Source organism: Polistes dominula, unplaced genomic scaffold (genome assembly GCF_049000335.1).
Source record: "Polistes dominula isolate Pdom_NZ unplaced genomic scaffold, Pdom_raw_medaka contig_16, whole genome shotgun sequence".
NCBI lineage: Eukaryota > Metazoa > Arthropoda > Insecta > Hymenoptera > Vespidae > Polistes > Polistes dominula.
Genome location: NW_028301040.1, coordinates 3,516,204 through 3,529,191, shown reverse-complemented (window position 1 = coordinate 3,529,191; position 12,988 = coordinate 3,516,204). Strand labels below are relative to the sequence as shown.

The following is a 12,988-nucleotide window of genomic DNA, read 5'->3' as shown; positions in this document are numbered from 1 at the left end:
CGTTGGGAACGATCGGAGCTCGGTTTTGAGGCTAAGGGTTGAAGATAGGAGTGGTAGGGTGGTGTACTGTTGGTTGAAATGAAAGTGGATCTTTATGAAGGAAAAGGTGGAGGATGAAAGAGAGAGAACGAGAGAGAGAGAGAGAGAGAGAGAGAGAGAGAGGGGGGAGAGTGAAAGAGAAAGAGAGAGGAAGAGGAAGATCGTTAGAGACGACGAGGACGAAGATACGATTTTTTTTTTCGTTTTCTTTTTCTTTTGGGGGAGGGGGGTTCTCTTCCTTTTATCATATTCTTTTAATTTTATTTCCACTACTACTACTACTACTACTACTACTGCTGCTGCTATGGTACTAGGTAATATATTCAATTGCATGAATATACGTTTTGAAGATAGAGGAGGGTGGTGGTGGTGGTAGTAGTATAAAAATCCTTGGTAAAATATAATAATGAATCGTATCTTTCGTCTTTGTTCATTGTCTCTTTTTTTCTCTCTCTTTCTATCTTTCTATCTTTCTTTATTTCTTCTCTCTCTCTCTCTTCTCTCTCTTTCTCTTTCTTTCTTTGGGATATAGGGATTGGTTTTGCAGGGGTTTCAATGGGAACGTGCATCGGAGTGTTCTTGATTAAGAAGTATGGAAGAATGGGTATTTATGAGGTGAATGGGAGGGGGAAGGGGTAAAATGGGAGAATGAAAAAACGTTCGACATGCGGGTTTTTCGAGCATCGAACCCTTCCCCCATCGATCATGGCGTTCGAGAGGCTCCCGTTTTGGAGGGATTCGAGAGGATTAGAATTTTAGAAACCAAAAAGCAAAATTGTCTCATGCATCGGCATGCCATTCATAGGGGAAAAAAGAGAGAAAGATAGATAAAGAGTGAGTGAATGAGAGAGAGAGAGAGAGAGAGAGAGAGAGAAAGAGAGACTGACATGAATGACAGAAAATGAGAATGAGTTAGTGAGTGAACTAATGAATGAGTGAGAATGAAAAATAATGAGAGAGAGAGAGAGAGAGAGATAGAGAGAGAGAGATAGAGAGATAGAGAGATAGGAGGACTATGGTTTCGCAGACTCGACGTAATTCAGCGATTTTTTTTTCTTTTTTTTCGAGGTTGGACGGAGGATGGTTTTGTTGGTAGGTAAGTTTCTTTTTGAAGGGGGGATTCATGACTTTTGGTGGATTTATTTTTTTTTTCTTTTCTAAAAAGAAGAAGAAGAAGAGAGAAGGGTTAATGGTGGTTTTGGATTATTTCGTGGGTTGGTAAAAAGGGGGATTTAATTCTTGTTTTATTTCTTTTTTGTTTTGTCTTTTTTTTCTCTTTTTTTAGTATTGTCGAGGATTAGAACTAGAATGGGGGAAAAATGTCGACGGGAATGTTTTTAAACAAACGAAGGCATGCTCTAAACATGTGCAAACGATAGGTAAAACTAAATCTCAACTAAAGACAGAAGAGCCTTAGATATATCAGAGATATAGAAATATATATATATATATATGTCTGTGTATATGTGTGAAATATATATATAGAGTGAAAAAAAGTGCGATTATTATGTGCATACATATATACATCGATATATACATATATTTTAGTTTCGGGCTTATACTTTTCTATTCCATTGTGTAAAAAGGGGAAGATTATTTTATTATTTCAATATATTTCATTTTTTTGGGGGTGTTTTTTTTTTATACTCGTCCCCTTTTTGTACGTTCTTCAAAAAAATAATATTCATACGTACATGTATATATGTGCGTATATGTATGCGTTTTACTCGCAGACTGTAGGTTCATGAACGTGTAACCATTCTTTGCTTTTCTCAAAAAGTAAGTCCGAACGAATGATTGTTCTTTTTTTTTTTTTATAATTAGGTCAAAAATTGATACAAAATGTTATCTAGATATAAAAAAAAGAAAAAAGAAACGATGGTTGTCGTGCAATGGGTCATACGTGTGAACGTTCAGTCTGGCTTTTCTATACGTCATAACACGTGGCAAGAGAAGTTCAATGAACTAAAATTAGAAAAACGAAACATCTTTTACTGACGTAATCACGTTAACCATCAGAAATAACACTGAAGTGTATGGTGAGTACATATCAGTTAAAGGTAATTGTAATAATATTACGTTATAGAGTGTGATATAAATCTTAAAGACTAGCTGTGTTCAAAACCTGGATCATCCTCCTGCAAATGCTTTAAGGAAAGACAAAAACACGTGAATGAGTATAATTAATTAAATGATTAGTTCATAGGGATATTTTTTTTTTTTTTGTAGTTTGTGAAAATTTGTTCAAGTCCAAGTGTTTCTAGATTTAATTTTCTTTTTTGTTATTTGTTACTTTTGCTTGTTTCTTTTCTTCTCTCTCCGAAAAAAAAGATTCATTTTTTTTTCTCATATCTCAACAAAACTTATGACTATTTAAAATATTTTCAACAAACAATTGGAAAAAAAAGTAATGAGTTTGCTTTTTTAAATTTTTCTTTTCTTTTCTTTTCTTTTTTTTCTTTACTTTTCTACTTAAACTTAAAAAATAAATATCTTTTCTCTTCTCTTATTATTAATTATTTCACATATACATATATCAACACAATTAATTAATTAATAGAGAGGGAATAATTGTTGGGTTAGTTTGATAAAAAGGGGGGGGGGTTGTTATTAGGTGGAAAAACCAACGGCAACGAACAAATAGATAGTTAGTTAGTTATAGGCCCTGTAAAAAATGTAAAATGGGAATTGTAAAATATCGTTCTTTAATAATTATCGCTTTTAAAGAACACAGCTGAATTCAAAAATAGTTTATCAGCTTCTGAAAAATCCGTGTGGCTGCGTGCACCTGGAAAAAATCTTTGGGGACACACTAGTTGGCAATCAAGGATTGGATAAATCAGGGGTAGGTGTAGGAATAAGGGATGTCATAATTATTATATTCGAATCATTTATATTTTCTTTTCTATTTCATTCGTTTCGTTTTTTTTTTTTTTTTTTAATACAGATTATAAAAAACGAAACGATTATTTTTTAATATTTTTTTTGATATTTTTTGAAATTGAAAATTTTTTTCTTTTTTTTTACAGAATATTTTTTTTTCGTATTTCTTTTTATGAGAAGTAGAGAACGTGGATTTTTTTTTTTTTTTTTTTTTTTTAAAGGAAAGGGACTTGGTTGATGGGAAAATATGTTGCCGCAAAAATTCCAAAAATATAAAATATCGCCAGCCAAAAAAGTAGGGCCAACATATGTATATATATATATGTATTTATATATATACAAAGCTTCCGGGGTTAACGCATTCCGCGTTAGATGCCGCGATAGATTCGATTTGTAAAAAATGGGAGAATGCGAAGAAGGAAAAGAACGCGAGTATTATATGGAAAGGATATGTATTTGTATATATGTATATGTATCTGTGTGTGGGTGTAGATGTTTATATACGTTTCATTGTAAATGTTTGCGATAGTGTATACATTTAACTAAATGCATATATGTGACTATACTCGTGTATGTAACTCTGTTTGTATATATATATATATATGTATGTATATGTGTGTATGTGTGTGTAAATATGAAAAGGGATTTAGTTTTTTTAGGACGAGCTTGTTTAGGACAGGCACGAAAAGTCGAAAAAAATTGTGCGCGTTCAAAACTTTAGTTCGCGCAACAAAAATGAGAGACAGAAAATGAAAGAAAGAGAGAAAGAGAGAGACAGAGAGAGGGAAAAAGAGAAAGATAGATATATATATATATATAAAGAGAGAGAGAGAGAGAGAGAGAGAGAGACAGAGAGATAAAAAATGAAAGGAAAAATAAAAATATCCAAAAATAAAATGAGAGAGAAAGAGAGAGAGAGAGAGAGAGAGAGAGTTAAAAAAAGAAAAACAAGATTAACGGAGAGGAGAGAGGAGTTGTTGATGTATACGTATAAAGAAGACCAACAAAAAAAAAAAAAAGAAAAAAAAGCAGAAAAAAAAAATATATATATATATGACAGGATGCCAAGTCCTCTTTCCCTCCTACGAACCCTTTTTTTTTCTTCTTTTTTTGGCTTTTTTCAATTTTTTTTTTTTTTACTCGATGCGATTGACTCGATGAATAGAAATGGGGTGCATATTTCTCTCTCTGTATTTGGATATATATATATATATATATATATATATATATATATATATATATATATATATATTTTTTTTTTTTTTTTTTTTTTGTTGGTCTCTTTCACCTGTTCTTTTATTTTATTTAGATTTTTTTTTTTTTTTTTTAAGTATTTCGTACACATTACTTTTTCACTTTTTTTTTTTTTTTTTTTTTTTTAAACTTGTTACTTTCTGTTTTATCGAATTACTGTTATAACTTAAATGGAAAATAAAAAGAGAGTGGCGTGACGTATAAATAATAAGCCTAACATTGTAAGTAAGTGATATTTATAGATAGAAATATATACAGGGTGCGGATCGTGGTGCAATTTGCAATAAAGAATATAATTCCATTATTTTTTCTTGATGAGATATTTATATATGGCTAATGATACTAATTGTAAATTTTTTCTAAGCTTTATGAATGTTGATTTGTACATGAATCTATGTACATATGATGATATCATTTTGTTTGTATTATACACATGTATCTTTAGAAAAGCACGTATGTTAAATGATAGAAATAAATGATCGTATTTTAGAATATAACAATAATTTTAGCTTTTTGTCTAATTTTGTAAAATTTAGAAACATTTTTCCATTATGAATGCTAAATTATTAATTATTTATATTAAACGCGATAATTTTTTTGAGTTTCATAAACTTTAATGAAATTTTTATTTATTTAATCAAACGATTATTATTATTATTATTATTATTATTATTACTATTAATTACTATTAACATTAACGACCACTTCCGTATCCTGTATACGATATGTAAATAGACAGAAAAACATGGATAAAATATATATATATTTATATGTATATACGACATATATGCAACAATAGAAAAATAAATAATCGTTATCAATTAGGGACTAATAATAATAGTAATAATATAATAATGAATAATAATTATATCATATAGAGAAGTAGAAATAGAAAATAGAAATAGAAGAAGTAGAAGAAGAATTGTATTGGTGGTGGAGGATTTTACTTTTACAGAAATCATCGAGAGAATATGACGAAGAAGATAATAATTTTATTAATAGATATAACAAATGATTGAGGAAATTATAGGGCGATTATGGTGAAGGGTTGGAGGGGTAGGAGGAAGTTCTCGAAGTTTGACGATAGCGTTTTAATCTGAAATCGAAAGTTTTACATTTATTAATTTTCAATCCGATAATTAAGATATACACACGATTTATATAATCGCGATAAATGATTATGATTTTCTTCTTTATTTAGGAAATAACGTGTCGTGGGCAAGCAGCACTGTAATCATTATGATTTCATTTATTTTCAATAATTCGCGCGAATGACTTTTGGCGGGCTTTTATATTTTTGGCTCTTGCTCGGCATCGCCATTATAAGCAAGAGATTATTAAATGTTTCTATTTATACATTATTTTCATATATCAACGAGGCGCGTATTCGCGTTAAATTAAACGCGGTTTTGTAACAAATATCTCTCTTCGATATCTATCGATCAATAACAATTATTAATAACAATACGTATTTATTATGTGTAACAACAATAATTGAACAAACCATTGCTCAATTGCGTGATCCACGATACGTTTATAATTTAATAAAAAGAAGAAGAAGAAGAAGAAGAAGGAACAAAAAAATACAAAAATTATTAATTACATTACTTAAAATTAATAACCGCGTTGTAATATTAACGCGACGTTAACGAGAAGCGCATCGTCGATAGATGAAACCTAGATGAATTAATATTGAAATTAAAATATATAGTATATACATGTATATATAAATATTACATACATATATAAAAGAAAAAAAAATAATAATATATGTAATACGTATATATACATGTATATAAAAAAAAAATTCTAAAAAAATAGAAAGAAAAGAAAAAAAAGAAACATGAAACCGTTGTATTTTTTTTTTTTCATATATACGAATGAGAGAGAGATAGAGAGAGATAAGAGACTATATCAGTCAGTGTCAGTGATACATACCGTCCTCGTGAGTTCTGACCGAGATAGGATAACTCGGGGGCCCATCACCTACGCTCGTTCCCGCCAATACCCAGATCCGATATTCTGTCCACTTTTTGAGCTCGTCCAAGACGAATCGCGTCTGATTCAGTTTGATAACCTTCGCCTCGGAATCTGAGCGTCCACTTTCGACGACTTGTAGTTTGTAGTAAGCGATCCTCCCATTGGAACGTTCGGCAGGTGGTGGTTCCCATGTGACCAAAATCGAGGTAGGGCTGATCGCTTGGCCGGTTACATTGCGAGGCGGAGCCCCGGGGACTATATAAAACTCGATTATAGGGATGGGGAAAAAGACAACAAAAAAAAACTCAAAATTGGATTTGTCACGTTACGACGATTAACGACCGATCCGCTTTAACCACCCTCAAAGAATTATTTTTCTTTCGATAAGAAACGTCAAGATCTACTACGATGGTCATCGTCTTTTTTTTTTTTCTTCTTTTATTTTCAAACGAAAGAAAATAAGTGAGAGGGGTAATAAGCAAGAAATAAGCACCCTTTCATCATCCCTCGAATTTAATGAAATTCAAAAAACAGGAGGGAAGGAAAAGAAGAACCCTTAGAAGGAGAAGGAGGGGAGACCATCCAGGTGACCTTGACGAGATTCTAATCGAATTAGAAAATCGGCACGCGTTGGATCGTAATCGTCGCACGAAAAAAGGGGAAAAGGCGTTAAACGAAAACGTATGATGATTGGTATATATATATCTTGTGTTATATAACTTTCGAATAGGGGTTCTTTTTTTCTTTTTTTTTTCTTTTTTTTTTTTTTGAACGGATTAATGTGGCTCAAGGAATTAGAAAGTAGAACATAAATGAAAAGAAGAAAGTATAAACATGTCATTAAAATTGATCCTTGAACAGTCGAAAAGAAGATTACGTGATTAGAGTACGTGGATTCTCTATTAATTTTTGACAATAATTCTTGTCAATGGTTATTATTATTTTAGAGGGTTAACGTCGTTCATTTCTATAACTCAAAAAGGTTTAAATTTTCCTTGATAAAAGGATAATTTTTTAATGCCGAATCAACGACGTTTTCCTTTTTTATTTTTCTTATTCTTTTTTTTTTTTTTTTTGCTTTTTTCTTGCTTTTTTTCTTATATATATATATATATGTATATATTATATATTACGATATGTATATATATATATTGTAATATAGTATATTATATATACATATATGTATATAATTGATAATTATTGAAACGAGGGAACGAAAGTACGAACAAATGAAAATAACGGACGTAAATTAATATGTTTTTGAGAATGAAAAGAGGTGCCCAAAATGCACACATATATATTCGATGCAGTGCTTAGTGCAATTTATATGTAATGATATGTACGTATATATATATAGATATATATAAAGTGGCATCCAAAAACGGCTTTCTTAATTTGCAACGCATGCAGTCATTCTCACTCTCCCACGCTTCATCACGTTTCCAACGATTGCTATTCTCCCTCTCCATATTTTTTATTTTAAATAATACGTGTAATATACATACGTATATTTAACGTATTAATTTTTAAAAAATTATATTTCTCTTTTTTTCTTTTAATTTTTTTTTTTATCTTTATGTTTTCTAATATCTCAACAAACTAATCCTATTTCGTATATCTTTTATTTTTTTTTTCATTCTTGCATTATTTTTTTGAATTAGAATTTTTCTTTACTTTTTAATAATTTTACTTTCACTCGATTAAATATTATTGTTACTCAATTATTATTTATTCGATATTTTCTTCTTTTTTTTTTTTTTTTTTATTTTAATATTATTCTTTTTTTTTCTAATTACTCTCAACTCTAATAATTACTTTGAATTACTTTGTTCTTCCTTTCTTTTTTTTTTTTTTTTTTTTAACTTTTTACAACGATTATACTGTTTTGGAATAGTAAGAAAAAAAGGTGTTTGTTTGTGCATCAATATAGAGATAATATAATAGCTTACGCTACTTTTGCGGGAGCGTCTAGCGCTACAGCACCTCCTACCTGCTGTGCCAAAACGATTTTTTTCAACGATCGTGCAAGGGTAAAAAAGGCATTTCGTGAGAGAGAAAAAAGAGGGAGAAAAAAAAAGGAAACATAAAAAGAAAGGTGACAGTCACGATAATGCATATCGCACCCTGGACGATCGAATTTCAAATCGACATGCAACTGGCACTCCTCGCTGCGTGAACTCACTCATTTCTCGTTTGGTCTCTCATTTTTCTGCTTACCGTACTGTTTCGTGCGAACTGGACAAGGTATCGTCGTAGCACCCTCTCCTCGTTGACTTCTAGCAGCCAACCAGATGTAATAAAGCGTGTTAGGATAGAGTCCGGTCAAGGTATAGTTCTCGGTCACTGGTATTCTCCGATGATGTTTTTCCTTTTTAGGATAAAACAAATCATGAAATTAATTCTACTACTCGTGTGTGATCGAAAGGTGAGAATTTAGCATAGATGTGACTATGGGTATATAGGTTGTTGGTAACAAAAGGATTAAGGATTCTCCTTCTAACATAATCGTAATAAAATAATTAATCATAGTATTCGATATTTCGAAAAGTTAAGTATTGAAATGGAAATAAAATGAATTAGAATAAAAGTTAGATATTTGTTTTCTTTTTTTGTATACCTTAGCATAAGTATCGTTCCAGTAAAGCTCATAGCTGAGAATATTTTCGCTGCTATGAGCAGGTTTGCTCCAATGGAGCGTCACCTTGGTCTCCCCAACGTCAGCAACCGTCAGCATCTCCGGTTGACTTGGTACCCCTTGTTGCGTTTTAATTTGAATAGGTGCACTTAAAGGGCCAGGTCCAACACTGGTAAGGGCTTGAACTCGAATTGTGTAGATGGTGTGAGGTGTTAGATCGGAAAGGGTTGTTAACTGACTGTTGTCGACCATTTGATGTTGCCACGATGCCATTGGTTGATTCGGATCCATCGTGTAGTAAACCTTGTAACCCTAAATGCATCGTTAATTATCTTTATTAAAACATTGTTATTATTTTGATTGGATTTGTTTAAAGGTGAAGGTAATTATAAGAGATTGTTATAGTTTTAGAATTAAAATAAATTATAAAATCAATTTTTAATTCATATTATTCCAATTACTTTCAAGTACGAAATTAAACCCTTCATATTTAATTATTTAATCATTTGATTAATTGTGATATTGTTATATAAATTTAATTATAAAATCAAATTTTGTGTTAGAACGTGTGATCTATGTTAATTAATTGACTTTCGTATTTATTGGCATAAATATTGTAAATTTTGTTAAAAAAATTGAAAACCAAATACCGTCACTTGACCATTAGGAGTTTCTGGTTCGTCCCATTGTATAACCATCGTGCTGGAACTTAAAGGTCGGACCTGAACCTTTCTTGGCGCAGTACCCGGTTCTAGAAAAAACAAAATTTAATTGAATCATCACGAAATATTATTCTATTTCAATCGAAACATAATCAATCAATTGGTTGGTTAGTCACGTGAGAAAATGATATAAGAAAACAATAAGCCCTAGATACCAAATTATACTTGACTAAACAAGAACGAGTGATTAAAGAACAAAACTAAAGAACAAATAGAACACAAAAATAATCTACCCTTGATCTTAAATAAAATAAACACACACAGAGAGAGACACGCACAGATACCAAATGAAAGGACACCCCATGTGACGACGACAAACCATGATTGATTTAGAAAACAAAAGAAAAAGAAAAAAGAAACGATTATATTCAAATTAACTACCCAACAAAATAAAAAAGGAAGAAACACATGTGTGCTGCGTACATTCTCTCTACGATAGTTAAATTTACATTAAACAATAATTAATAATAATAATAATAATAATAATAGTACACGTATGAATAAGAGAGTGAAACAGATGATTGAAAATGAAATATGTCTTTTTTTTTTTATGTTTATAGGGAAAACATAGGATGGAAAAATTATGAAAATATAACAACAAGAGAAGAATATACAAAATAAAATAATTAAGTAATGTTACTACGTCACTCTTAGAATGATAATCTCACTTACTGGCACCTCCATTTGTAGATTCCGCTATTGTGAGGAAAGAGAAGAAGAAACGTCAAAAGATTATTATCGATTGTCATCAAAGTAATTATACATCAGTGCATCGGTGGAAATACGAAAAAAATTATTTAGAAAATGTTTTTAATTTGACTAAAAAAAAAAAAAATCAAACAAAAAGACTATAATGAAAGGAATAAGACATCAAGAATAATTACAATAGCAAGGAACAATAAGAAAATATGAAGAAGTATGATAACAACAACATATGTAATATATGAAAAGTTACAAATTTTCTTTTCGTTTTTCCACACGGATAAAAAGAGAGGGGGTGTGAAGTGTGCTACTATACGGTTTTTAAGGGGAAAAGGTGCAAAATTTCGCGTGCCGTCTCTCCGCAGATTTTTTTTTGTTCCTCTTTCTCCCTTTCTCTCTCATTCTCTCTCTCTCTCTCTCTTTTTGTATTTTATCTTTTTTTTGTCCTTTCCCCTTCTCGTTCGTGGACACCTTTCAAAAATCAGTGATGATAAGGTGTCCATACGATGAGAAGGGGTTGTTTCGTGATTTGTAGTGGTGATTATGAATGACGATGATAATTATGATAATGATGATGACAATGATGATGATGATAATGATAATGATGATGATGATGATAGTATAGGGACAAAAAAATCGTCAACGGAACGAGACACGTTGAAGCCCCGACGCGCCGAAACGGTCCAACAAAAACACACACACACATCCACATAGACACACAGAACCACATTAATGCAAAGTGCAATAGAGAGAAGGGAGAGCAGGTGTAGTTGGTTATGGTGGTGATAGTGATTATAGTGATAGTGATAGTGGTGGTGGTGGTGGTGGTGGTGGTTGTGATGGTGATGGTGATAGTCGGTTATAAAAAGGTGGAAAAAAATGTACTTGTCACTTACATGAACCAAATCGTGCGTCCACGGCGGGACAGCATGTAAAAAAAGGTAGAATTTCCCTCAAAAAATTTATCAAAATTCTTTTCTTTTTTCTCTCTTTCTTTCTCTCTTTCTCTCTCTCTCTCTCGCTCGTTCGTTCTCACTCGCTCGCGCGACGACACAAAAAAGTTTCACTACGTTCTACGTGCAAAAAATCTGTAAAACCCTTCTATTTTTTTTCTTTTTTTGTTAATTTTTTCTTTTTTTCTTTTCGAACAGGCAACCCTTTTTATTCGTACCGAGATTAGTATGGTAACTCACGAGTAATCGTGTGTTGTTTCATTCGCGCGAGAGACGATCGGGAAGTGTTCTTTTAAGTTATTTTTTTTTATTTTCTTTCCTTTTTTTTTTAAATATTTTTTTTTGGTTTTGCTTTTTGTATAGTCGAACGTGCTATTATATGTAAGTGTATGTTAAATATATATACATATATTTTTTGTATATATGAATATATGTATATGTATTGTATTTATGTATGAATGTATGTACTTGTAATATTTACACGCATTTACAAATTTCTTTTCTTTTTTTATATTCATATATATATTGCGCATATATGAGTGTATATATTTATGTATTTATATGTATATATATTTAATTATAAATGAGTTTTGCTCTCTCGTGAAAGTGCGAAAATGAAAATGTGAATAATTCAAGCCTTGTGTTTTAGCTGTAGTCACTCGTATAATTATTTTGTACCTGCTATGAAAGGACGAGATTTCAGTTCTGTTATAATTTTGTGATTTTAAAATAATAATAATAATAATAATAAAAAAAAACAAAAAAAAACAGAAAAAAAGAGAAAGCAGACAAAACGAATGAAATATAGAAAACAAATAGAAATTTGACGTTTCTACGTTGCAATGAAAATTCTCGTCCCTATTTCAAATTCTCGTTTCTAACGAAAATTCATATATTTCATTATTTTTACACAAATTGTTTTTTTTTTTTTCAATCCATTCATTGTTCTTCATACGCAAACAAATCAAAGAAACGAGAATATGAATTTCTCCAAGGGGAGAAAAATACAGAATTTTATTTTAAAGCTGCTGCAAAAAGTTAGATAAAGGCTTTTTCTCTTTTTTTTTCTCTCTATGCAATATGCAAATATTATGCAATGAAAAAGAAAACGAATAAAAGAGAGAGAACGACGGATAAGTGTAATTATATGTACTTAAAAATACATACATATATAGGAAAAAAAAGAAAATAAAAAATGTAGAAAAGTAAGATTGATGATGATCGTTATGTTTTACTGACTTGTTTCACCAGTGGTGACTGTCACCGGGGCACTTGGGGGACCACGGCCGATGAGGTTCACGGCTATCACATAAAGCTCGTACTCCGTGTAAGGGCTAAGACCTCTGACGTGGTAATACATCGTTGTGATACCGGAAATTTCGGTGAACGGCTGATTAGCCTGTTTAGGCTTGTGTTGGATTACATAGTATTGTAACTCGTCTGGTCCCTTGTATGACCAGCTCAACTTCACAGAGGTTGCAGTGATATCGGACACTTGAATGTTTTCCGGTGGACTAGGAAGTGCTAAAAAAACAATTATTCAAATTATTATAACATTATCAATTATTTTCTATAATATCTGATGATACAAATATAATATACGTTTCTCAACTTATGAAAGACAAAAAGTGTCTTATATATTCATCAAAATAATTTATTAGTATAAAATGATTAAAAAGTGTTTAATAAAACATAGATTTCAATCAGATTACTATTTATTGAGTTTCTTGGTTAAAGAAGATTGAGAATCGCTGATCTATGTATATGCATCAGAGTTGGCTTCTTCAATTCCCATCCCCATCTCTCTCTTTATCTCTTGA

General features: G+C 31.0%; 1 protein-coding gene across 10 annotated transcripts in view; it reads right to left on the bottom strand.

Annotated features, from left to right (window-relative positions):
• Lar (tyrosine-protein phosphatase Lar) overlaps positions 1-12,988 on the bottom strand; it is a 506,717-nt gene that overhangs the window by 21,474 nt on the left and 472,255 nt on the right. For 5 of the 10 annotated variants that reach the window (XM_015317927.2, XM_089174791.1, XM_089174794.1 and 2 more), the window contains 6 exons: positions 12,408-12,692; positions 10,186-10,209; positions 9,442-9,542; positions 8,774-9,103; positions 8,374-8,524; positions 6,115-6,411 (listed from right to left, as the gene is read on the bottom strand). In XM_015317927.2, the coding sequence (XP_015173413.1) occupies positions 6,115-6,411; positions 8,374-8,524; positions 8,774-9,103; positions 9,442-9,542; positions 10,186-10,209; positions 12,408-12,692 (1,188 nt within the window). The remainder of the gene's footprint in view (positions 1-6,114; positions 6,412-8,373; positions 8,525-8,773; positions 9,104-9,441; positions 9,543-10,185; positions 10,210-12,407; positions 12,693-12,988) is intronic. The other 5 variants (XM_089174795.1, XM_089174796.1, XM_089174792.1 and 2 more) reach the window with 3 other exon arrangements.